Genomic DNA, 27,993 nt, shown 5'->3' on the forward strand with positions numbered 1-27,993 from the left:
TTAATTATAAATTCCTATAATTAGGGCAATCTATACAAACAAAATATAGACATCTGTACAGTGTTATTTTCCAAATAATCTCCATGAATGCAGGTCGGTTTTAAATTATAAATTTCAAACAATACCTTCAACAATTTTTAACGATGAGATTTTCAGGCCTTCAACATATACAATATTACCGACAGAGAAAGATTATGAGGATTTTTTCAGTCTTATCATAAAGATTCAACTGTTTTCCAACTGAAGCCAAAAATACAAATAATTCACACTTAGGAGAGGAAACTTTAAAAGAACTGAACTGATGAATCATCTGAAGCTACCTCATCTAAGTTTGTGTTATTTGTGAATGATTCAGCCATGGTGTTGTGACAACTCTTCAAGGAACCACAACTATAACAAATCACTAGCAATGTTCCTAACCTGCTAGTTTTGTAATAAATAAATTCATCCAATGGAAGCTTTATCATTGATTCTGGAGAAAATTACATTCCGTTTATACAAGCACCACTGCATTACGTAAGGTACTGCAGTGCACCTACTACATCAACTAAGTACCCTTCAACACCCATTATTCTATATATCGGTTTGCTGCCTCTTTCCTAACTGCTGCAATACACTTGGCCATTGTTGGTGAAGCCCGAGTAATAGAGTTAGTCATGTAGAAGTCTTCGAGTTTCTTCTGTGGAACATCGATTGGTGTTGTGTCTTGTTTACCGCTCACAAGCTGATGAAACGAAAATGTATTTGTAATTTTACATTGTCTAACAACATAGTAGCTTTAATACATTAATAAAAATATGCTATACAATGTCCATGCCCTTCAAGGGGATGCTTTGATAATGGCAAAGTCCTATCAAGTCAAGGAATGGAGCTATCCTATCATTCCTTGGATCAAACTTGATTACCCTTACCTCTTCCATTCCCCTGGTACCATATGACTGTAATGTGTTTAGTTCTTCCATATGAGTACAATGATAATATATAATGACAACAATGCAGAGGTTCTTCACGTAACTCAAACATAAAGGAATTACTTTGTAAACTGAATCAGTGCATCTGCAATATAATTACATTAACAGAAAGGAGTAAACATACATGGGCCCCACATCCCCTGGGAATGGGAAGGATCGTATTTTGTGATGTAAGACACACCGGCATATAGGACTCACCAAGGTCATTTATTGAATATCTCTTGCTTATTTATTACTTTGATAATTGTTGTCTTTGTTAAATGGAATCAGTCATAGATCTCAAGTTGACCCCATGTAGGACACAGGATGATTTTGAGAGTCAGATTAAAAAAAAAAAAAAAAGTGTTATATGCAAAGCAAAAATTGCTGTAAAGTGAATCACACTTTTTTCCATTTTCAAATTTATATAGAAGCCTGTTAACATGTTTACACTATCATATATTAATTAATTGAGCAATGAGTTAGGCCTAAACAAGACATATACAGTAAACATATTACTTAAAATATTTTGGTCTTTAGCTTGTAGTGAGTGGTGAATATATTTACTGTAGGAAGGATGAATAAATGAAGAATGGTTATAACTGTTGTATTACTGAAACGTTGTAAAGTGTTGTAAAAGCAGGGCGTGTCTGTATCATGTTTGATCTGAGGAATGGGAAGGTAGATCCAATCCCTGGATGCAGAGTCCCTCACCAGCATCAAGAAACTTTCCCTTGAAGGGTTATGTCTCTCCATCTTCAACTCTCTTCTATATATTTCTTTTGAAACATATCAAGCGATGACAATGTTCGTCAGGTTAGCAAAACTTTTTTATATTCACAAAGGGCACTCAATCAGTATGGGTCACAAAGAGCCAAAAGACAAATTGGAGCTATTGGCTAAGGGTAATGGTGCAACAGGTAAGCTAAAGAGCCAACAAGGAAAGTGAAAGTTGGTGTAATACATCAATTTCAATTAAAAAAGTCAGGAGTGCATACAAACTCGAAACAATTATCTCTAAAATGAGAGTAGGTATAAAGTTAATAGTGAAGAAGCAGAGGGTCAAGTTGCCAGTACAAGAGGTGACGCCTAGGTTACCTGTGCCAGAGCTGAGGCCTGGGTGAAGTAGTTAGCTTCCTCCACTTCCCCGTAACGTGTTAAATTAGGTGATATTTCTGTCAAGCGCATACGGACGTCATCAAGACAGTCATAAGGGAGCTTTGTGCCAACGATCTGAAATAATAATTTAAGTAGTGTTAAAGTGAATGGGAAGCAGGTAAATAATTATATTTGGATTAAGCATGCCACTCTATTAAATTTCATACTAATTTTTTTTATGATAAAACATTACACTGAAGGACATTTTTTCAAAAGAAAGATAATAATTCAGGCATTTACATTATAATTTCAAGTTAAGACTTTACAAGTACATGTACAGTAATCCCTAAAATGGTTACCTTCAAATATTTTAAGAATTACCCAAAACTTTATTAGACAAAATAGTCTAATAAATACATTAATGTAGATCTAATTTTATAATTGCAAGATATCGACTACATTATGTTAAACTTATATAATGTAATAATAATCAAACTGGCATTGAGTTTTCAGCACACGTGGTGACAAATCTGAATTTTTATGATGTACATACAGGGTAGTATTTACAGCAGGTACAATTTCCTCAAAACTATGCTGGATAATTTGTTTATACCTCTGAAAGAGCTCGGATGATCTTCCAGTCTTCCCGAGCCATGCCTGGAGGGACCAAGGCAGCCCTGGTCAACTGGGCTCGGCCCTCGGTATTAACATAGGTAGCTGTCTTTTCAGTGTAGGCAGCCCCAGGGAGTATCACGTCGGCCATTTCTGCTCCGCGGTCTCCATGGTGGCCCTAAATTAAAATTTTCACTCATTATTATTATTAATCTTTTTTAACATACTGGCTATCTCCCACCAAGGCAGGGTGACCCAAAAGAGAAAATCTTTCACCATCATTCACATTATCACTGTCTTGCCAGAGGTGAGCAGATACAACAGTTCAGATATCCCTCCAAACAGCAAACTACTCCTTTAGAGTGCAGGCACTGTATTTTCCACCTCTGGGACTCAAGTCCAGCTAACATTTTTCCCTGAATCCCTTCACAAAATGTTATCTTGCTCACACTCCAACAGCTTGTCAGATCCCAAAAACCATTTGTCTCCACTCCTTACCCCTATTACTATCATTATTATTCATCTTCTTTCAACAAACTGGCCACATCCCACCGAGGCAGGGTGGCCCAAAAAGAAAAAGTAAAGTTTCTCTTTTTACCTTTAGTAACGTATACAGGGGAAGGGGTTACTAGCCCCTTGCTCCTGGCATTTTAGTCGCTTCCTACGACACACATGGCTTACAGAGGAAGAATTCTGTTCCACTTCCTCATGGAGATAAGAGGAAATAAACAAGAACAAGAGTACTACTACTACGTCACTTAGTGACGTACTCATTTACCGACGACTCGGACTTACGACGGGCTCTCTGACTAGTATCCTTACCTAAATAATGTATAGTAGAGCTGATTTTCTCTATTCTGTTTACTACAAAATACAGTAAACTACTGTATAAATATTTAAAATATTTAAAACCGAGGTTTGACTGTACTGTAATGGAGGTACAGTATAGGGGACAGTTTGATCCCTGTTGCTGAACTGCACATTAAAGCAAGTCTTTCAGGGCACCATCTCTTCCATAACAGGTAGTAGTAGCAGTCGGTGGGGGAAAATAAATGGGATTAAATCTGGAGTATCTGAGAGAGTTAGAGCAAAGGAAGGGGTAGCAGTAATGTTGAAGGATCAGTTATGGAAGGAGAAAAGAGAATATGAATGTGTAAATTCAAGAATTATGTGGATTAAAGTAAAGGTTGGATGCGAAAAGTGGGTCATAATAAGCGTGTATGCACCTGGAGAAGAGAGGAATGTAGAGGAGAGAGAGAGATTTTGGGAGATGTTAAGTGAATGTATAGGAGCCTTTGAACCAAGTGAGAGAGTAATTGTGGTAGGGGACCTGAATGCTAAAGTAGGAGAAACTTTTAGAGAGGGTGTGGTAGGTAAGTTTGGGGTGCCAGGTGTAAATGATAATGGGAGCCCTTTGATTGAACTTTGTATAGAAAGGGGTTTAGTTATAGGTAATACATATTTTAAGAAAAAGAGGATAAATAAGTATACAAGATATGATGTAGGGCGAAATGACAGTAGTTTGTTGGATTATGTATTGGTAGATAAAAGACTGTTGAGTAGACTTCAGGATGTACATGTTTATAGAGGGGCCACAGATATATCAGATCACTTTCTAGTTGTAGCTACACTGAGAGTAAAAGGTAGATGGGATACAAGGAGAATAGAAGCATCAGGGAAGAGAGAGGTGAAGGTTTATAAACTAAAAGAGGAGGCAGTTAGGGTAAGATATAAACAGCTATTGGAGGATAGATGGGCTAATGAGAGCATAGGCAATGGGGTCGAAGAGGTATGGGGTAGGTTTAAAAATGTAGTGTTAGAGTGTTCAGCAGAAGTTTGTGGTTACAGGAAAGTGGGTGCGGGAGGGAAGAGGAGCGATTGGTGGAATGATGATGTAAAGAGAGTAGTAAGGGAGAAAAAGTTAGCATATGAGAAGTTTTTACAAAGTAGAAGTGATGCAAGGAGGGAAGAGTATATGGAGAAAAAGAGAGAGGTTAAGAGAGTGGTGAAGCAATGTAAAAAGAGAGCAAATGAGAGAGTGGGTGAGATGTTATCAACAAATTTTGTTGAAAATAAGAAAAAGTTTTGGAGTGAGATTAACAAGTTAAGGAAGCCTAGAGAACAAATGGATTTGTCAGTTAAAAATAGGAGAGGAGAGTTATTAAATGGAGAGTTAGAGGTATTGGGAAGATGGAGGGAATATTTTGAGGAATTGTTAAATGTTGATGAAGATAGGGAAGCTGTGATTTCGTGTATAGGGCAAGGAGGAATAACATCTTGTAGGAGTGAGGAAGAGCCAGTTGTGAGTGTGGGGGAAGTTCGTGAGGCAGTAGGTAAAATGAAAGGGGGTAAGGCAGCCGGGATTGATGGGATAAAGATAGAAATGTTAAAAGCAGGTGGGGATATAGTTTTGGAGTGGTTGGTGCAATTATTTAATAAATGTATGGAAGAGGGTAAGGTACCTAGGGATTGGCAGAGAGCATGCATAGTTCCTTTGTATAAAGGCAAAGGGGACAAAAGAGAGTGCAAAAATTATAGGGGGATAAGTCTGTTGAGTATACCTGGTAAAGTGTATGGTAGAGTTATTATTGAAAGAATTAAGAGTAAGACGGAGAATAGGATAGCAGATGAACAAGGAGGCTTTAGGAAAGGTAGGGGGTGTGTGGACCAGGTGTTTACAGTGAAACATATAAGTGAACAGTATTTAGATAAGGCTAAAGAGGTCTTTGTGGCATTTATGGATTTGGAAAAGGCGTATGACAGGGTGGATAGGGGGGCAATGTGGCAGATGTTGCAGGTGTATGGTGTAGGAGGTAGGTTACTGAAAGCAGTGAAGAGTTTTTACGAGGATAGTGAGGCTCAAGTTAGAGTATGTAGGAAAGAGGGAAATTATTTCCCAGTAAAAGTAGGCCTTAGACAAGGATGTGTGATGTCACCGTGGTTGTTTAATATATTTATAGATGGGGTTGTAAGAGAAGTAAATGCGAGGGTCTTGGCAAGAGGCGTGGAGTTAAAAGATAAAGAATCACACATAAAGTGGGAGTTGTCACAGTTGCTCTTTGCTGATGACACTGTGCTCTTGGGAGATTCTGAAGAGAAGTTGCAGAGATTGGTGGATGAATTTGGTAGGGTGTGCAAAAGAAGAAAATTAAAAGTGAATACAGGAAAGAGTAAGGTTATGAGGATAACAAAAAGATTAGGTGATGAAAGATTGGATATCAGATTGGAGGGAGAGAGTATGGAGGAGGTGAATGTATTCAGATATTTGGGAGTGGACGTGTCAGCGGATGGGTCTATGAAAGATGAGGTGAATCATAGAATTGATGAGGGGAAAAGGGTGAGTGGTGCACTTAGGAGTCTGTGGAGACAAAGAACTTTGTCCTTGGAGGCAAAGAGGGGAATGTATGAGAGTATAGTTTTACCAACGCTCTTATATGGGTGTGAAGCATGGGTGATGAATGTTGCAGCGAGGAGAAGGCTGGAGGCAGTGGAGATGTCATGTCTGAGGGCAATGTGTGGTGTGAATATAATGCAGGTCTCCCACCGAGGCAGGGTGACCCAAAAAGAAAGAAAATCCCCAAAGAGAAAATACTTTCATCATCATTCAACAATTTCACCTTACTCATACATAATCACTGTTTTTGCAGAAGCGCCCAGATACAACAGTTTAGAAGCATATATAAAGATATATAACATATCTCACCAAACTGCCAATATCCCAAACCCCCAAACCCCTTCTTTAAAGTCCAGGACTCAAGTCCGGCTATATAAAAATAACCTGTTTCTCTGAATCCCTTCACTTAATATTACCCTGCTCACACTCCAACAGCTCGTCAGGTCCCAAAAACCATTCGTTTCCATTCACTCCTATCTAACACGCTCACGCACGTTTGCTGGAAGTCCAAGCGCCTCGCCCATAAAGCCTCCTTCACCCCCTCCCTCCAACCTTTTCGAGGACGACCCCTACCCCGCCTTCCTTCCCCTACGGATTTATACGCCCTCCATGTCATTCTACTTTGATCCATTCTCTCTAAATGACCAAACCACCTCAACAATCCCTCTTCAGCCCTCTGACTAATACTTTTATTAGCTCCACACCTTCTCCTAATTTCCGCACTCAGAATTTTCTGCGTAATATTTACACCACACATTGCCCTTAGACAGGACATCTCCACTGCCTCCAACCGCCTCCTCGCTGCAGCATTTACAACCCAAGCTTCACACCCATATAAGAGTGTTGGTACCACTATACTTTCATGCATTCCCTTCTTTGCCTCCATGGATAACTTCTTTTTGTCTCCACATATACCTCAATGCACCACTCACCTTTTTTCCTTCATCAATTCTATGGTTAACCTCATCCTTCATAAACCCATCCGCTGACACGTCAACTCCCAAATATCTGAAAACATTCACTTCTTCCATACTCCCTCTCTCCAATGTGATATCCAATTTTTCTTTATCTAAATCATTTGATACCCTCATCACCTTACTCTTATCTATGTTCACTTTCAACTTTCTACCTTTACACACCCTCCCAAACTCGTCCACTAACCTTTGCAACTTTTCTTTAGAATCTCCCATAAGCACAGTATCATCAGCAAAAAGTAACTGTGTCAACTCCCATTTTGTATTTGATTCCCCATAATTTAATCCCACCCCTCTCCCCAACACCCTACCATTTTACTTCTTTTACAACCCCATCTATGAATATATTAAACAACCATGGTGACATTACACATCCCTGTCTAAGACCTACTTTTACCTGGAAGTAGTCTCGCTCTCTTCTACACACCCTAACCTGAGCTTCACTATCCTCATAAAAACTCTTTACAGCATTTAGTAACTTACTACCTATTCCATATACTTGCAACATCTGCCACATTGCTCCCCTATCCACTCTATCATATGCCTTTTCTAAATCCATAAATGCAATGAAAACTTCCCTACCTTTATCTAAATACTGTTCACATATATGCTTCAATGTAAACACTTGATCTACACATCCCCTACCCACTCTGAAACCTCCTTGCTCATCTGCAATCCTACATTCTGTCTTACCTCTAATTCTTTCAATAATAACCCTACCGTACACTTTTCCTGGTATACTCAGTAAACTTATTCCCCTATAATTTTTACAATCTCTTTTGTCCCCCTTCCCTTTATATAAAGGAACTATACATGCTCTCTGCCAATCCCTAGGTACCTTCCCCTCTTTCATACATTTATTAAACAAAAATACCAACCACTCCAACACTATATCCCCCCCTGCTTTTAACATTTCTGTCATGATCCCGTCAGTTCCAGCTGCTTTACCCCCTTTCATTCTACACAATGACTCACGCACCTCCCCCACACTCACATCCTGCTCTTCTTCACTCCTAAAAGATGTTATACCTCCCTGGCCAGTGCATGAAATTACTGCCTCCCTTTCTTCATCGACATTTAAAAGTTCCTCAAAATATTCCCGCCATCTACCCAATACCTCCATCTCCCCATCTACTAACTCCCCTACTCTGTTTTTAACTGACAAATCCATTCGTTCCCTAGGCTTTCTTAACTTGTTTATCTCACTCCAAAATTTTTTCTTATTTTCATCAAAATTTCTTGACAGTGCCTCTCCCACTCTATCATCTGCTCTCCTTTTGCACTCTCTCACCACTCTCTTCACCTTTCTTTTACTCTCCATATACTCTGCTCTTCTTATAACACTTCTGCTTTGTAAAAACCTCTCATAAGCTACCTTTTTCTCTTTTATCATGCCCTTTACTTCATCATTCCACCAATCCCTCCTCTTTCCTCCTGCACCCACCCTCCTACAGCCACAAACTTCTGCCCCGCATTTATCGTCGCTAATCCGATCCTGGAAGTGCGACGATTATCGAAATAGATGATTTTCGAATCAATTTTCCCCATAAGAAATAATGTAAATATAATTAATCCGTTCCTGACACCCAGAAGTATTAAAACAAAAATTTTTTTTACATGAAATATAGATGTAGTACATAAACAATACAATGGGACATGATGAATGAAACATTAACAGCATAACACTTACCTTTATTGGCGATTCTTCTTAGTGTATGGAAGACTGGAGGAGGAGAGAGATTGGATTAGTTACTGTTTGGAAGGGGAATCCCCTTCCATCAACACCTCAGGTACCAAGTCCTTTTCTGGGGTTACTTCTCTTCTCTGTTTCTTAATGCCACTAGGACCAGCTTGAGAGTCACTGGAGTCCTGTCTCGCAAAAAAAGTGTCCAGAGAGCTCTGTTTCTGGCGTCTCTTTAAAACTTCCCTAAAATGGGCCAAGACTCTGTCACTGTACAAGTTGCTGATATGGCTTGCAACATCCTTCTCAGGGTGATGTTTCTCCATAAATCTTTCCATCCTACCCCACATTTCAAAAATCTCCTTAATTTCTGAAGAAGGCACCTTCTTCCATCTCTCTTCCTCCTCCTCTGCAGCAAGATTCTGAGCTGCGATCTGTTGCTGTTCCTGCTGAAGCTCTTGCAGCTCCTCAGTGGTTAGCTCTTCGTTGTGGTCCTCCACCAACTCTTCCACATCCTCCAAACTCACATCCAACCCCATGGAACTCCCCAATGCCACAATAGAGTTCACAACTGACATAGGCTCATCAGGGTCAGCCACAAACCCTTCAAAATCCCTCTTGTGGACACAATCTGGCCACAATTTTCTCCAAGCAGAGTTCAAAGTCCTGGTAGTCACTCCCTCCCAAGCCTTACCTATAAGGCTTATGCAATGGAGGATACTGAAGTGTTCTTTCCAAAACTCTCTTAGGGTCAAGTGAGTGTCTGAGGTCACATTAAAGCACCTTTGAAACATTGCTTTGGTGTAGAGTTTTTTAAAGTTTGAAATGACCTGCTGGTCCATGGGCTGGAGGAGAGGAGTGGTATTCGGGGGCAAGAACTTTACTGTGATGAACCCAAACTCCTGCAGAATTAGGTCATCCAAGTTTGGAGGATGAGCAGGTGCATTGTCCATTACTAGGAGGCACTTGAGATCCAATTTCTTTTCCAGGAGGTAATTCTTCACACTAGGGCCAAACACTTCACTGAACTACTCGACGAAAATTTCCCTCGTGACTCATGCCCTATTATTAGATCTCCAAAACACACAAAATTTACTCTTCATAACATTGTTTTTTCTTTGAACACTCTGGGATTTTAAGAGTGATACACCAGTAACGGCTTCACTTTGAAATCCCCACTAGCATTAGCACAGAACATGAGCGTCAGCCTGTCTTTCATAGGCTTGTGTCCTGGCAGTCCCTTTTCCTCCTGAGTAATGTAGGTCCTCTTTGGCATTTTCTTCCAAAAGAGGCCTGTTTCGTCACAATTGAACACTTGTTCAGGTTTCAGTCCTTCAGCCTCTATGTACTCCTTGAATTCACTTACGAATTTTGTAGCTGCAATTTTGTCCGAACTGGCAGCCTCACCATGCCTTATCACACTGTGTATGCCACTACGGTTCTTAAATCTCTCAAACCAACCTTTGCTGGCCTTAAATTCACAAATATCAGTACTCGTTGCAGGCAATTTCTTTACCAGATCGTCATGCAACTGCCTAGCCTTTTCACAAATAATCGACGTCATAAGACTATCTCCTGCTAATTGTTTCTCGTTTATCCACACCAATAATAACTTCTCAACCTCTTCGAGTACTGGTGATCTCATTTTTGTCAGCATATTTACCCCCTTTGCAACAACAGCTTCCTTGATTTCCTTTTTCTTGGCCACGATGGAAGATATGGTTGTACGGGATTTGTTATACATCCTGGCCAGTTCGGCCACACGTACGCCACTTTCATATTGTTCAATGATGTTTTTCTTAAATTCAATCGTATTTCTCACCTTCTTTACCAAAGGCTTGGCACTAGGAGCTTTCTTTGGAGCCATGGTAGCTTATTTAGCACTTGCAAGCACTAAAATGAATGGAATATTATGAAATATTTCGTATGAACATGTGAGGGGACCGTTGCTCACTGGTAAACAATGGCACACTGGCTGGGAAGGGAGGCTGAGGCGGCTCAGAGCCGTGAGTACGTGTCCAGGACGAACAATGATTAGCGAGTCAACCGACCATTTGCGAGCCCATGTTTGGACTAGAATAACACGACGATTTCCGAAAAGGACGACTATCGAGCCCGACTATTATCGAGGGACCACTGTAATACTCCTTCTTTAGTTCTAACTCTTTTGAAACCCCTGACCTAATCTCATTTATTTCTCCCCAATGAAACTCTCCCACCATCTTCAGCTTTGTTTCATTTAAAGCCAGGACATCCAGCTTCTTCTCATTCATAACATTCACAAACATCTCTTTCTTATCATTCGCACAACATCCACGCACATTCAAACATCCCACTTTGACGGTTTTCTTCTTTTTCTTTTTAGTAGGCTATACAGGAAATGGGGTTACTAGCCCATTGTTCCCAACATTTTAGTTGACTTTTACAACATGCATGGCTTATGGAGGAAAGATTCTTATTCCCCTTCCCCATGGATATAAAAGGAAAAGCAATAAGAACAAGAACTATTAAGATAAAATCAAAGAAAACTCGATGAGTATGTTTACATAAACATGTACATGTATGTGTAGTGTAACCTAAGTGCAAGTAGAAGTAGCAAGACATAACTGAAATCTTGCATGTTTATGAGACAGAAAAAAGACACCAGCTATCCTACCATCATGTAAAACCATTACATTTCGTTTTACACTCACTTGGCAGGACGGTAGTACCTCCCTGGGTGGCTGCTGTCTACAAACCTACTACTACCTCTATCTCCATCAAATCCACCCTAACAAAGCAACCACATACATGAATGAAAATTAACATGGATTTTTCCCCTTCTACAAGGTGATTTTGGAGTCATCGGGCCATCTCCCAATGAGGTGAGGTGACCCCCAACATCGTCATTGCTCACAAGTGCAGGTATTGTACTTCCCTCTCATTACAAGTAAAAGAATCCACACAGAACCTGATAGATAACAAGCATGTCCTTTGGAAGCTGGTCCCGGGTAATGGCTCCTTCATCAGCACCCAGAAGATACAACACTTTCGGGGGATGGTTACAGATGTCTGTCACACCTGGAGTGTAGCCCAGGTCAAGAGCGGCCACCTGTGAGGCCACCCTCTGCAGCACATTTAACACACGCCATTCGGCTCCACCTTCACAGCCACTGCGCAGCTGCAGAAAAACAAAACAGAAATGAGCAAACTAAACCCTCAATTGAGCAGACTAATAGGAGGGGGAAATAATTCTGTAAAGAATGGGCTTCCTCCTCCAGGACTTGAGTCTGGCTAACCAGTTTTCCTGAATCCCTTCGTAAATGTTACCATGTTCACACTCCAACAGTATGCTAAGTCATAAAACATTTGCCTCCACTCACTTCTATCTAATATGTTCATACACGCTCACTGGAGGTCTAAGCCCCTTGCACACAAAACCTCCTTTACCCCTTCCCTCCAACCTTTCCTAGGACAACCTTTATCCCTTCATTTGTCTAACCTATTTTTATGCTACCCAAGTAACTGCTTTTATAACCTTTTACTCATGTGCAAGCTGATTGCTCTGCCACACTGTATTACTACTACAACTCTAATATTACTACTACTGCTACTACTACCGCCACTAGTATTACACCTCATTCTAAGTCTATATATACCCTGTGTGTCCATGTATTGTTTGTAATGGCTTGATAAAGCTCCTGGAGAGCAAAACATTGCCACAATAAAATGTCACATTAGTTGCACTTGTGTTCTTTTACCTAACCTTTATCTCACCTTCCCTCCACTATAGATTTATATATTCTCCAAAGTCATCCTAATATGTTCCATCCTCTCTAAATGTTGAAACCACATCAACAACCCCTCCTCAGTCTATTAACACTACCACATAATAATCATCATCAATGTATAAAATGAAATGATTGCATTTGGTGAGTTCACATCACACATACGGACTTATTAGCAGAAATGATGCATCGTATAATAGCAAATTTTCATAAGCAAAAAATTCATAAATTGAGGGAAAGCCTGTATGTGGAAATCTGATGTAAAACAATGACTTAACTTTAGCTTACTTTCTGGGACAGTTGCAGAAGCTGACTGTACAATACACCTCCATCGGGGCGAGCCAAGAGGGAAGTCCCAACTACAATCATTGGTCGTTTGGCAGTGTTAAGACGTTGTGAGAATGGGTGTGAGCCATTCAGAAGTTTTCCAATAATAGAAGGATCGTCTCCCAAGTGCTGAAATACAGATGTTAAAAAATCATTACTGCTATTTGTAAAATATGCATTATACAGTAGTTCTATACAGCATACAGTAGTTATATATTCATACAACAGGGTTTACATAGGTTCCCCTATTTAGGAGGCCCACTGTTGTTGTTTTTTACACTGTCAATATCATTACTTCACAAAAAGAGTAAACATGGGATGATATTTTTAGAGAGATTTTTTTGCATAGTAGTTTGTTTAACACTGTCTTTCTGAACCCCCTACACATTTCCACACAAAGAGCAACATTAAAACACCTCACCTCGCAATCGTAAGTAAGATCCACTTTTGGTCCAATTATGGCAGCATTTAATTCATTGTACATCCATGCTTTGCGAACACGTGCATTGAATAGCGGAGCTTCATATCGAGGATTGGTACCAATGAACACAATCAAATCAGCTTCCTCAACGCCAACAATTTTTGTGTTGAGCAAGTATGAAGAACGAAGGTCAGTGCCAGTTCCAGCATCAGGGAAGATCTGCAATGACAATGTGAATTTAGTGTAGAAAATTAAAACAAATATTAGGAGCCAGTTATTCTCCATCATCATCTACAATGCTTACATCTACCCCAGTCTGATATTATTTAAAATTTTTTTTATTAACATATCAGCCGTTTCCCGCCGAGGCAAGGTGACAAGAAAAAGAAACACTCTCAGCATCGTTTACTCCATCACTGTCTTGCCAGAGGCACGCCTATTACAGTACAAAAACTGCAACAAATCTCCACCCCTCCTTCAGAATGCAGGCACTGTACTTCTCACCTCCAGGGCTCAAGTCCACCTAACTGGTTTCCAAAATTTGAATTCACATTAACCTCATGAACAAAATGGTACCAGTACAATAACTAATTAGCACCCTAACCAATCAACATAAGTTAATGGTCCATCCTCATAAGAACATAGGCAGTGGTGACTATGTTGATGATGGTTAACTGCATCCCAACAACTGCTGGATAGACATAGTCTGGCCAGTGAACATTAGCACCAACTTTAACCTTCACTGCATACACCATCATTATACAGCTACAGGGCCACCACACACCATCCTATAGTTGCAGGGCTACCACATACACCTACAGGGAAACCACATAGACCATCATCATACAGCTACAGGGCCACCACATACATCATCATACAGCTACAGGGCCATCACATACATCATAGAGTTACAGGACCAAGGGCAAACTTGTCAAAACCCCTTTTCCTCAGCCTAAATCTACTGTCTTCACACTCCCCTATACAGTCACATGATCCATGTATTCCATAAACTTAAAAAGACTTATCTCCCAGGGTTTTAGGGAAACCAATTAGCCGGATGTGAGTCTTGGATGTGGGAAGAGCAGTGCCTGCACTCTGGAAGAGGGGTGAAGTTTAAGTTCAAAAGGTCAATTGCAATATGATGTCTATGCACTTCTGGCAAGACACATTGAATGAAGGATGAAAAATGGAGTTTTTTCTTTTTTTTTTTTTGGTCACTCTACCTTAGCAAAAGATGGCTAGTGTGTTAAAACTAAAAATTATTGTATTAGACAGAAGCGACACTTACCTCCTCAGTACAGGTAGATTCCCCACCGAGCTTGTTGACAAGATCTTTCAGTGCAACTAGAGACTCTGCGTCAACCAGCCCTTTAGGAAAAAATGAATTCATTACTGTTATATCAGTGATTTAATATGAAGGTTATGGATTATTATTTTATTCATTAGGAAGTGCTAGATTAATACATATGGGTTTATAATAGGGGTGTGCCAAGGTATTGGTGGGTCTTGGCTAATTTTGATGGTACCAGTATTGGTTTTAAATTGAGAACTGGTGGCAGCAAAAACTTTGGTATTGTAACAATAAATAACAAAAAAAGGCACAATACCGTGACTGGAACGATACACAAATAATCTGCACATAAAAGAGAGAAGCTTACAATGACGTTTTGGTCCGACTTGGACCATTGACAAAGTCACACTGTGTGACTATGTCAATGGTCAAAGTCGGACCGAAACGTCGTCGTAAGCTTCTCTCTTTTATGTGCAGGTTATTTGTGTATTTGGTATTGTCCTATCACTAGTTAATACAACAGGGTAATGGGATGAGTGTGGGGTATCAGGTTTGATCTGGGAAAGGAAAAAGGGACATGCTTGCTTCTGCATCCAAAAAAAGGAGCCTTTTGTAGGCAAATCATCTTGTGGTTTTCAACAAGAAATCTTGCTTCCATTCACTAGTTTAAAGATTTAGTAAAATAAGAATTATAGCACACACCTATTTTTACTGAATCAAGGCAATCTTCACAAATATATTTTCAACTGGCATGTAAGAGGCCTCAAGCACGAACTCCAGGTATGAACTTCGGCACTTGCACAGGTCGGTAACACCTGTGTGCTAAGGAGATCTGTTAGGGAGTGAGAGATTCCAAAATAGATCTTGAAACACTTGACCCAAATGATCTCAACTAACTTCATGACAGCCTCACCTCCAGCAATCGCAGCAACAGAACCATCAGCGGATTTTAAGGCCTTAGCCGCCACAATAAGGGCGTCCTCCCACTCGCAAGAACGCAGCTCGCCAGATGAATCCTTTACCATTGGATACAACAAGCGTTGACGCTTCAAGCCATCATAGGCAAAGCGGGATTTATCGGAGAGCCACTCTTCATTGATCTCCTGTTTATGAACAAGTTTGTTACATTTATATAATCCTAGAACTATATATTCTAAGTACCTTTAGTACACCATGTATATTCAATGATCATCTCAGAACACAAAGGCACAATACCATGACTGGAAAAAATACACAAATAACCCGCATATAGGAGAGACTTTATGACAACGTTTCGGTCAGACTTGGACAGAAGTCAGATCGAAACGTCTTCATAAGTTTCATTCTCCAATGTGTGGGTTATTTGTGTCATGATCATCTCAGATATCAATAAGCATAATATTACCTCATTTACTTGAGGCAGAATTCTCAGCACTTCTCCTGTGCGATGGTTAACAACAATGTTCGACCCAACGGCATCCATCACATCAATGGAGTCCGTGCGCCGAATTTCCCATGGACGTGCAGTGAAGGCATATGGCTGGAAAAAACATGATTTAATAGTTAACTGATTGATACACATCAACACACCCTCCAAATGTGTTTAGATATTAGACTTTTACAATACTTATGAATTTTTCTCATACTGACTTGACTTATTTGTTGGCACAGCAAAAACAAAATTCATATAATTTCTAAAATTACACAAATCTAAAATACTCATGCACATTATTGTAATAAATTTTTGGAATAAGCTAAAATGTCTGCAGATGCTCGAAAACACAGATTTTAATAATAATAAAAAAAAAAGGAGCAAACTTGAGTAAATGAATGAATATCATTAGAGTAGAACACAGCAAATGAGGAAAAAAAATATAAATAAAAAATATTAATATAAAGCAAGCCCCTGGATATCAGCCAAGTCAGATTTCGGTCGCTTTTTTGGCTGAAATTCTATCCTGGATTTCAACCGGAAATTCGGAAATCAGCTGTATTGGACATGTTTACCCGCCACGCTGCATGTGTGAGTCAGTCTGGCTGTGTCTCTCGGTGAGTGAGCAACACTCCACGCATTCATCCAAGCACTTTGTTATAATCCATTGTTTTTTGTGGTTGTTTATTGAGTGCAACTGCGACATAAGCCACCATGGGCCCAAAGACAGTTCCTAGGGAGGTGCAAAGTTTTATGGAGAAATATCACCCTAAACAAGCTGAAACAAGCCATATCTGCAACATCTTCAGAGACAAAACCTTGTCCCTTGGTGCCTTCTTCAGCGATTAAGTACATTTGTTCAAAGTGGAGTGAGATGCAAAGTTTTGTGGAGAAATGTCACCATGGCCAAGCTGAAACAAGCCATATCTGCAACATGTTTAGTGACAAAACCTTTTCCCACTTCAGGCAAATCTTGAAGAGACGCAAGAAACAGACCTCTCTGGACAGTTTTTTTGTGTGACAGGGGTGCAGTGACTCTCCAGCTGGTTCTAGGGCCAGTAAAAGACAAAGAAGGGACGTGACTCTGGATAGCGACTTGATACCCGAAGTCCTCATGGAGGGGGATTCCCCTTCCAAACAATAATCAGTCCTTCCTCTCTCCTCCTCCCTGTCTTCTATATGCCAACAAGAATCTTCAATATAGGTAAATGTGATGTTAAATGTTCATTTATCCATTTCAATAGTCATTTTATTTAGTTCTCATTGTTTTATGTATGTAAAACTACAGTTAATCTTTAAAAAATGTATTTTTTGTTAATATTTTTGGGTGTTTGGAAAGGTTAATTTGCTTTTTTTTTTAACATGTCTGTCATCTCCCACTGAGGCAGAGTGACCCAAAAAGAAAGAAAATGCCCAAAAAGAAAATACTTTCATCATCATTCAACACTTTCACTTCACTCATACATAATCACCGTCTTTGCAGAAGCGCTCAGACACGACAGTTCAGAAGTCCCTCCAAACTGCCAATATCCCAAACCCCTCCTTTAAAGTGCAGGCATTATACTTCCCATTTCCAAAACTCAAGTCTGGCTAACCGGTTTTCCTGAATCCCCTCACAAAATATTACCCTGCTCACATTTCAACAGCTTATGGGAAATATTCGGTTTTCGGCCTTTTTGGATTTAGGCCGACCTTCTAGAACAAATTACAGCTGAAATCTTGGGTTCCACTGTATGTTTTGACTACATGAAGATGACTTAGGGAGATAACCCCTAATCCCATATCTTACACTTTCTCTTGTAATCTGCAAAAATACCCATTCTCTCCCAGTCCACCACCACCTTAGGGCACTTTTGCCAGTATTCGTTGAACAGAATTATGCAGAATACATCTGTGATCTTTATCACACAAAATTCTTTATAACCTTTTTGTAAAGATTAGTGTTTGAATATTTCTACATTGTAAAACCTTCTCTTGCATGATAAAATTTACAGTAGCAATGCAAGTGTAATGTATAGCAATAATGATGTTGGACTTATCAGAATCATGGAATATTATACTGACAAATTAAAAAAAATCCTGAGCAACTGTGCATTTAACTAAAAAAAAAAAAAAAAAAAAAAGACAAACCACTATTTAATTAGTGAAGGTCAATGCATGTTCATCTTTGAGCTACCCTACCTCGCTTGGGAATGGCCAATTGTAAATAGTTTCTTAAAACAGGTTTACCACAACAAAGATTACCTTTGAGGTGAGGGCTCCCACAGGGCAAAGGTCAATTACATTGCCAGACAATTCAGACATGAGCATCTTCTCCACGTAAGTTCCAATCTGCATGTCATTTCCTCGTCCAGTTGTGCCTAGGTCTTCCACACCAGCAATCTGGTCAGTGGACGGACTAATTTAGCAATAACATTCTTGCTCAATAGTAACCCACATGGAGATAGAAACTCAGGAGGTTAGTTGATCTTGTATATTTCAACCCCTTCTGCTGAAGAGGAATCCTAAAAGGGGGTCAAAATATACAGATCAATCAACCTCCTGTGCTCCTGTCTCCATGTGGGTTATTATTGAGCATGAACATATAAAGAAATACAGGCTAAACATAAAAAATTATAAACATGATAATAATACAATAAGATAATCATAATAATAATAATAGTAATAATAATAAAGTACAGCAACATCCCATATAATGTTCAATATACTAAAGCTCTAATGATTACCTTAGCTTAACCTCACACACGGAGGGCCCCGGATTCGATTCCCGGCGGGTGGAAACATTTCGACACGTTTCCTTACACCTATTGTCCTGTTCACCTAGCAGCAAATAGATACCCGAGTGTTAGTCGACTGGTGTGGGTCGCATCCTGGGGGACAAGATTGAGGACCCCAATGGAAATAAGTTAGACAGTCCTCGATGACGCACTGACTTTCTTGGGTTATCCTGGGTGGCTAACCCTCTGGGGTTAAAAATCCGAACGAAATCTTATCTTATCTTATCTACAGATTTGGTTTCCGCAATTTCAGTTATCCGCAGTTTACCATGGCCCAGAAATAACCCTTAATTTTGCTTCATAATGGCCCCAAAGCACAAAAGTAATGATGACAGCAGTTCTTCAAAACCTAAGAGAAGCTGTGAAGTTCTTTCCATCAGTAAAAAAGTGCTAATTAACGACTTATTGTGCATAATTTATCAATTAAACTATCATAATTATGTATGTGAATGAAAAACAACTAGGTAGTAGGTTGGTAGACAGCAACCGCCCAGGGAGGTACTACCGTCCTGCCAAGTGAGTGTAAAACGAAAGCCTGTAATTGTTTTACATGATGGTAGGATTGCTGGTGTCTTTTGTCTGTCTCATAAACATGCAAGATTTCAGGTATGTCTTGCTACTTCTACTTACATTTAGGTCACACTACACAAACATGTACAAGCATATATATACACACCCCTATGGGTTTTCTTCTATTTTCTTTCTAGTTCTTGTTCTTGTTTATTTCCTCTTACCCCCATGGAGAAGTGGAACAGAATTCTTCCCCCATAAGCCATGCGTGTTGTAAGAGGCGACTAAAATGCCGGGAGCAAGGTGCTAGTAACCCCTTCTCCAGTATATATTACTAAATGTAAAAGGAGAAACTTTCGTTTTTCCTTTTGGGCCACCCCGCCTCGGTGAGATACGGCTGGTACATTGAAAGAAAAGAATGAAAAACAACTTATATACATGTATAGGGTTAGCTACTATCCGTGGTTTCGGGCATCCATGTAGGTCTTGGAACATATCCCTACAGATAGGGGGGACTACTGTATGTATGGTAATCACAAATAGAGTTCATAAATTGAATGAATTCTCTCTAGTGAACACAGTATTTCATTAGTACATAAGTTATTAGTTGAAGCACAGTACTACAGCTCTGATTTACGACATTCCAGCTTACTGTTTGTATGAGAGTACAAACAGTAAGTCATAATAATATATATCACAAATGATTGTACATAAAGAATGAATGTTTAATCATTCAAAACATAAATAAGAACAGTCATTAACTTAATAAACCAATTACTAATATACCATTTATTAGCTCCAGAACTGCTGTTATAATGATTTACTATTAGATTAGTCTATAATTCATGTTCCTGTAACATTATCAACATTCTAGATATGTGACTTTTCAATGTATTTCTCACCTAACCATATACTGAACCAATTAACTACATTTACATTTTTTTTTTAAATTTCAACTTTAAATCATGGAAGCAATGATCAACAATCACAAATACTATACACTATGCATAGACACATTGGTCATAAAATTCTCCAGTACATCAAATATTTTTTTTAACTCCAGGGATTGAACCTACACCTTTCTTGACAAAAGTTGTAATGGAAGTTATTTTATGACCCTAGAAAGGACTCTCACCTCTGTTGCAAAGCGAACACAGCGTGTACAGTGAATACATCTTGTCATGATGGTCTTAACGAGGGGACCAATGTTCTTGTCCTGAACAGCTCGCTTTGTGTCCAAGAAGCGAGTCCTATCAGAACCAAAGGTCATCGACTGATCCTGTTAAGATTTAAAAAATTAAGTAATAAAACCCCTCCGGTTTCCATTCAGCCTCATGATCCAGTCAACAGACGGAAAATCTGGATTCTCTTTAGTAACATCAGTTGTGCCTCACCAAGGCAGGGTGACACTAAGAAAACACATTCACTATCAAACCATACCACGGGTGGGGTTTGATCCTGCGGTCAGAGAGTATAGTTTGTTTGCAATCGTGTCATTACGATTTCGTGAGACATTCACTTTCATTTGCTCAATACCAGTCTTGCAGGAAGTACATGGACATCACAGTTCAAATGACTCATTGAACTGCAACTTCCCCACCCAATCTGAAATATATGTACAATATCTCTACCCTCTTGTCTATTATGATACTATATAACACACCCTGCCTTGGTGGGAGACAGCCTACGTGTTAAGAAAAAAAAAAGACAATGATGATAAAGCAATATTTAATCAGTCTCTAAGCAATACAGAATATATTAAAACATTCCACTGATAAAATATACTCTATATTTTAAGTATAAATTCAAAAGAATTTTTTTGAACACTGAAATTGAAAACTCATATTGAAAGCCTTCATATGAAGCCATGCAATATAAATCTCTATTTTAGAAATTGGTTTAAATCTTTAATTAAAATCTTCCTTTGCAAAAATAATTTTTTTGAAAATTATCTACCAGGTTTGGCATTAACTAATGAAATATAACAGCAGCAATATTACAGAATGTGTTATGACTTGTTATTCCACTGGAGTGCAATGTTATTAACTGCAGAATAAAATGACTGAATGATGCTCAATGTATTTCTTCTATTTTTGAGTCACCGTACATCAGTGGGAGAGAGAAGAGCACAGAAAAGAAAAATGAATCTCAAGCATGAGGCCTGGTCATGGACCAAGCAGCGGGGACATCGGCCCTCAGAATATCTCCAGGTATGTCTGATATCCAGACTGCTCTCTCTCCTCAGACCACATCTTGATCATGGGTAGTAGAAGAAAAATTAATTAACTGCCTAATATATAAACTCAATGCCTGAGTGCAAAATTCTTGTAACATACACTAAATTTTGTTTCTTGGTGGGAGACGGCCAATGTACAGTGGACCCCCGCATAGCGAACGCCTTGCATAGCGAACATTCCGCATAGCGAACGCTTTGATCGCTAAAATTTTGCCCCGCATAGTAGACAAAAACGCGCTCAGCGAACTTCGTCCGAGACGCGTCCAATGTGCGGCCTCAGCCAGCCTCACATGTGCCGCCTGTCCCATTGTTTACCAGCTAGCCTCCGCGGTAACATTCAAGCATACACTCGGAATATTTCGTATTATTACAGTGTTTTCGGTTCTGTTTGTTGAAAATAAGTGACCATGGGCCCCAAGAAAGCTTCTAGTGCCAACCCTGTGGTAAAAAGGGTGAGAATTAGTATGGAAATTAAGAAAGATTTTGAAGGGTTTGGGGCTAACCCTGAGAAGCCTATGCCAGTTGTGGAATCCATTGTGCCTACTTCAAAAATTAAGGAAATGTGTGCACAGTGGGTTGAACTGCAAACCTTTATGGATGAAAATCACCCTGACACAGCTGTTGCAAGGCGTGCTGGTGACTATTTCAATGACAATGTTATGGCCCATTTTAGACAAATCGTAAAGGAACGGGAGGTACAGAGCTCTATGGACAGAAAGAAGTCCAGTGACTCTGAAGCTGGTCCTAGTGGCATTAAAAGAAGAAGGGAAGTAACCCCAGAAAAGGACTTGCCTCCTCAAGTGTTAATGGAAGGGGATTCCCCTTCTAAACACTAACACTCTCTCTCCCCTCCTCCCATCCCATCAATCATCACCAGATCTTCAATAAAAGTAAGTGTCATGTAATTGTGCATGCCTTTTTCAGTTTGTGTGTACTAAAATTAACATTTTTTTGTGGTAAAAAATTTTTTTTTTCATACTTTTGGGTGTCTTGCACGGATTAATTTTATTTCCATTATTTCTTATGGGGAAAATTAATTCGCATAGCGAACATTTCGCATAACGACCAGCCCTCTTGCACGGATTAAGTTCGCTATGCGGGGGTCCACTGTATTTAAAAAAAAAAATTAAGTCTCACCTGCAGATCACATTCTCCTCCCTGATCACAAATGGGGCAATCTAAAGGATGATTGATAAGTAAGAACTCCATCACACCCTCACGAGCCTTACGCGTCATCTCACTGTTTGTTTTAATCCGCCACCCCTTCATCACTGGCATTGCACATGCAGCTACAGGCTGGAAGTAAGACACAGAAGTAGGTCAGTGTGATTACTTGAAATTCTATCATCTGGACATAATTTTTTACCATAAGGAAGCTTACTGTAATCATTGATATTGTGAAAAAAAGGTCACAATACCATGACTAAAACCATTCATTATTAACTCATAATTTGGAGAAAATTTTAGAAAATTTTTCAGTATGTCCTAAACCATAATCAAGTACAAGAGAGCTCCACTTTACACCGTTTCACTTTATGGCATTTTGCTAATGCAGTGGTTTTTAATTATAGCCATTCATCATTTATTCAGACTTCCTATAATAAATATACAGTATTCACCACTCAATATAAGGTAACAAAGAAAATATTTTAAGTAATGTGTGTACTGTATGTGTATTTTTTAGGCCTTGCTATATTGCTCACTTAATACAGTATATGACAATGTAAACATTTTATTAGGCTTTTATTTTATTTTTTTTTCAACAAGTCGGCCGTCTCCCGCTGAGGCAGGGTAACCCAAAAAGAAAGAAAATCCCCAAAAAGAAAATACATTCATCATCATTCAACACTTTCACCTCACTCACACACAATCACTGTCTTTGCAGAGGTGCTCAGATACGACAGTTTAGAATATTATAGTTTATATTCAGGCTTTTATATATATTTGAAAGTAAAAAAAGGCTATGTTTCACTTTACAACATTAGCCCAGAACCTAACTTGCTTATAAGCGAGGTCCTCCAGTAACCAGAGTTGAGGCTTGACAACAGTCCATGATGAATTGTAATGTTATCTAAAGTTTTCTTTCTAAATTGTGAATTAATAGTGTACTGATATTTTTAGTATCTTAACAATGATGACTCAAACTGCTTTAGATTTTTTACACATATGCTCTGGATTCCTAAAGTTTCTGAATAACTTCAAAAATGTCCAATATCCTCATACCACCACTATCATCTTTTTAGGTTCATTTATGAGATCTTTGTTCTTAGTTATTATTTAAGATACTGTAAAAAGGTTTGTTCATTTAACGGCAAAGTATTATATACTACTAATTAAATTTACCCACACAATATAATTCACTCACTGGCTGAATTAGTGATGCATTCCACCTATATTTTTTCTCCACTACTGCCTGATGTATTTTCTAATTTGCACATTTACTAAACCAAAGTTTATATTTAATTCATAAACTACATCTCAGATCGAGTGATATGCTGAAGTGTTGTTATCGGTGGGTATTGGATAATTTTGATCTTGCTCTAAGTATCAGTGCTTGCAAAACAACTGATATCGTCCTGTCTATAATTAAATCTAACTCATTTTGAGTATGAAAAAAAAAAACTGTGAAAAAATAGTGAAATTCCACGTGCTTTCGTGATTTTTCACATTATCAAGGTCCTCAATTATTTCAGAAATCACAAGAGGGCTTGGAATTTCACTTTTCACAGTGGTTGATTTGCATATTGTGATATCACCTGTTTACTGTGATCTTATTGCATTTTGAGTATGTATAACTAAACATTACTTTTAACCAATGCACACTGTTTAAATCTGATATTCCAATTCATAAAACTACACATAAAATCATGATTACTGTTTTGAATACATACATTTGAATTGTTACTTCAGAAGAAGTTTACCTGGAGTGTGTTGCTGAATAAACAATGTTGAACATGTTAACAGATGAACACATGTAGAACACATAATAATACTGTAATCCATTATTTATGGAGGAAATAAAAAGGAGCTAAATGAAAAGATAGCTGGCATGAGTGGAACCCAGAGTGGTCTTTAATGCTGCTTCCCATCCACCACAAGGTTTGAAGTGTTGTGCATTCAGATATGCTCTTCTGCATACCATAGTTAAAGCGCATGCCGATTTAATAACTCCTTTAGATTAATGCGATGTATTGCATGTACAGTATTTACAGTAAATCAAGGTATGGATTATAAGACTAAATCAAGTCTACTGAAGTCACTGACCTTCACAGACTTCTCCACCTCGACGAGACACATACGGCAGTTACCCGCCACTGAGAGCCTCTCGTGGTAGCAGAATCTTGGTATTTCCACTCCAGCTTCAGCAGCAGCCTGAGAACTTAAGCTGTGCAGACTACATTGCAATGGAAATATGATAATGGTTTACAATACCAACAAGCTGATAATTAAGACACATGTGCCTTAATTATCTAGTGTAATGGTTTCAGTTTCCATCATAATCTTTCACTACGTCTTTGTATAAAGATAAAACTTAAGTATCAGGAATCAAATTTTTATGAACAAGACAAAACTTTTAAAATATTAATCTGTAATTTTTGAGTATACATGTAAAAATATACATATTTAAAGGAAAGAATTAATGGGAATGGTCATAAAAGAAGGGCATTAAAATGCTAGAAGCCTCTGAGGTTTCTAGCATTTCAATGCTAGTCCGGCTAACCAGTTTTCCTGAATCCCTTCACAAAATACTACCCTGCTCACACTCAACTTGTCAGGTCCCAAAAACCAAACATGCTCATACATGGGTTAATTATACAGAATAAAAGTGTCCCCGTATGCAATAGATGAGTCTGAAGCCCATGACAGCTGTAAGTTTACATAGGCACAGATACACATAAGTACAATTATCATACAGTGTAAATTACCTAGAATAACCCCCAAAAAAGTCAGACAAAGTTCAATCAGGATTTCAACTGTAAACTCCACCTAGTAAAATTTTTTAACATTTATGTGTTTCCTGGAGGTATTGTACCCAGAGTTTCAAGCTTGGCACATGGCCCCTGTATTAAAAACTAACCATAAAATTTAGTTTAAATTGTGCTCAATAGCTCAAATGATATATACTATTACAGATACAGTTTCTGAATTTTTTTCTTATTTACTTAATTTGTTTTATTGGGACAAAGCGTTCAAATCCTTTATAAAATCTTTCTCATTTTCTTTTCATATGCATGTACGTATAAGATAGTAATTAAGACAGTATGAGATAGTAAGTTTATTTAGGTATAGGTACATATAAGAAAATTTACACAAATTCGGTGATTACAATTATCATACATAGTAATGTGTAAATTACCTAGGACAGCAAAAAAAAAAAAAAAAAAAAAAGAAATCAGACGAAGTGGCTATTTTCCACTGGGGTCCTTACAATATTTTATACAGCCTCTCCTCACCTAACAATGGAGTTCCGTTCTGAAGACCATGTCGTTAAACGAATTTGTGGCTAAGTGAGGAGCATACTATAATGGTAGTGGGTTTGTGTCAACCACCTCTGATACTGTTTTAATGTCATCTTTGCACCATTTATAACATTTCTGGTATATTTTTAAATGTTTATACAGTAATGTATATTGAAATAAACAGAAAAGAGGAAATCAGCTCTAATATACATTATTTAGATATAAATACTGGTCAGAGAGCCCGTTGTAAGTCCGAGGCGTCGGCAAACAAGTACGTCACTAAGTGAGGAGAGGCTGTATATTACCTGCAGTACAGTAGTTCCCGGTGGCACCATAACAGGGATGTCATCGATGAAAACCTCTATCTTCTCCGGAGCCGATGACTGAGCGCGCGCGGCACTGGCAGCGGCGGCGGAGGCAGCAGTGTGTCTGCTGCCATGCTGAAGTAAGCGAGACACTCCTATACGCAGCATCGTCTCCGACGCTGAAAGCAAACAAGTGCACGTTAGTGAATAATGTATGGGGGGGGAAGCTTGGGATACCTTTGGCCTCCTACCCCAATGGGACCATAAAAAATAATGGGGAAAATTAAAGGTATCCAGGTTCGATCCAAGGGGAGGGCAAGTCTCCTGGAGCTAGAGCCTATTAATGGCATTAACTGGCTCAAAACGACTAAGAGTTAAAACTTATTATTACATCTACGGAAAGTGCTAAACCCGTAGGGTGGCATACAGCTCCTGGGGTGAGGCAGTGAGGTTTAATGCCAGAAAGGAGAGAGCAGCTCCATTTCCTTGGATGAAGATCCCCTCGCCGGCATCAAGGAAGCTTCCTCGAGAAGAAAAAAAAAAGCTTAAAAATAAAAAAAATACGTAAAGTTAAGTACTGGACAGATCACCGGGAGCCTCACCCAGGCCTATTTTACCCTCCTCCACCATATTCCCAGCCTGGTGCAGCACACGGGGAGGCTGCACAAGGTCACCACACTGCACCCTCACCACTGACACCATAACTCACCTAAAAAAAAAACCTCACACAGGCGCTTTTTCGAGGTGGATAAATCTTACCACAACAAGAGTCAGCTGAGCCAAGATGGAGGACCTCCACCAATCCTCCTCCTCAGAAATATTCCATCTCAGTTTAGAGAAATTCCTTGATTTTATTCCTCATTCACATGTTATTTATTATTTAAACAAAAGCACCCACCAATCAGGCAAAATTATAAACCTTTTTTGGCAATGTATGTGGACATTCTACACTGTCCGGCTGCAGATTCCTCACAGTGGCCCTATAGCGAGAATGTTAAAACTTTAATATAATCCATATTAATCTGATTTAAATGAATCTCTACTGATTTCAGAGGTATAGATATTTGGTAGAATATATTGATAAGGTTTATTCTGCAAAGTAATAGCTGTCATCTTGCTGTAGAGGCTCTGGTAGGTGGTTGTTAATGTTGGGGGTAAGGGTGGAGGTGTCTCAAGTGAGTTTTGAGACTCTCTGGTCGCGGGTTCTAACCCCGCCCATGGTAAGATAAGATAAGATTTCGTTCGGATTTTTAACCCCGGAGGGTTAGCCACCCAGGATAACCCAAGAAAGTCAGTGCGTCATCGAGGACTGTCTAACTTATTTCCATTGGGGTCCTTAATCTTGTCCCCCAGGATGCGACCCACACCAGTCGACTAACACCCAGGTACCTATTTGCTGCTAGGTGAACAGGACAACAGGTGTAAGGAAACGTGTCGAAATGTTTCCACCCGCCGGGAATCGAACCCGGGCCCTCCGTGTGTGAAGCGGGAGCTTTAGCCACCAGGCCACCGGGCCAGTTACATAGTTTGTCATACATAGCAGAATATGTGTAAATAACCTAGGATAACCCAAAAAAATCCAAGTGACTTATTTCCATTGGGGTCCTTTTAATACCTTATTATTATTATACTATAAAGGAAGAGATAATATCTTATTATTATACTATAAAGGAGATAATAACTTATTATCATACTATAAAGGAGATATACTAGGAATAACGTATAGTTGTTTATATTTACATGTATGTTAGCTAAAAAAAATTTAAAAAGTCATTCTCC

General features: G+C 39.0%; 1 protein-coding gene across 3 annotated transcripts; it reads right to left on the minus strand.

The window, feature by feature from the left end:
* ND-75 (NADH dehydrogenase (ubiquinone) 75 kDa subunit) lies at positions 1-27,055 on the minus strand. 3 transcript variants are annotated; one of them, XM_070081528.1, is made up of 15 exons: positions 26,974-27,055; positions 26,215-26,393; positions 24,714-24,821; positions 22,587-22,745; positions 20,349-20,492; positions 18,171-18,308; positions 15,900-16,034; positions 15,429-15,618; positions 14,513-14,592; positions 13,225-13,443; positions 12,765-12,932; positions 11,660-11,869; positions 2,662-2,838; positions 2,049-2,183; positions 1-724 (listed from the first exon to the last, which is right to left on the minus strand). In XM_070081528.1, exons 2-15 carry the CDS (start codon positions 26,380-26,382, stop codon positions 569-571), a joined length of 2,187 nt encoding a protein of 728 aa, XP_069937629.1. In that variant the 5' UTR covers positions 26,383-26,393; positions 26,974-27,055; the 3' UTR covers positions 1-568. The 3 variants fall into 3 exon arrangements, with proteins under 3 accessions (XP_069937629.1, XP_069937630.1, XP_069937628.1); XM_070081529.1 differs by having other exon boundaries at positions 424-724; positions 26,924-27,017; XM_070081527.1 differs by lacking the exon at positions 26,974-27,055 and adding an exon at positions 26,817-26,859 and having other exon boundaries at positions 424-724.
* Between the last annotated feature and the right edge of the window lie 938 nt (positions 27,056-27,993).

The sequence above is a fragment of the Cherax quadricarinatus genome, unplaced genomic scaffold (genome assembly GCF_038502225.1).
Source record: "Cherax quadricarinatus isolate ZL_2023a unplaced genomic scaffold, ASM3850222v1 Contig3013, whole genome shotgun sequence".
Classification (NCBI taxonomy): domain Eukaryota; kingdom Metazoa; phylum Arthropoda; class Malacostraca; order Decapoda; family Parastacidae; genus Cherax; species Cherax quadricarinatus.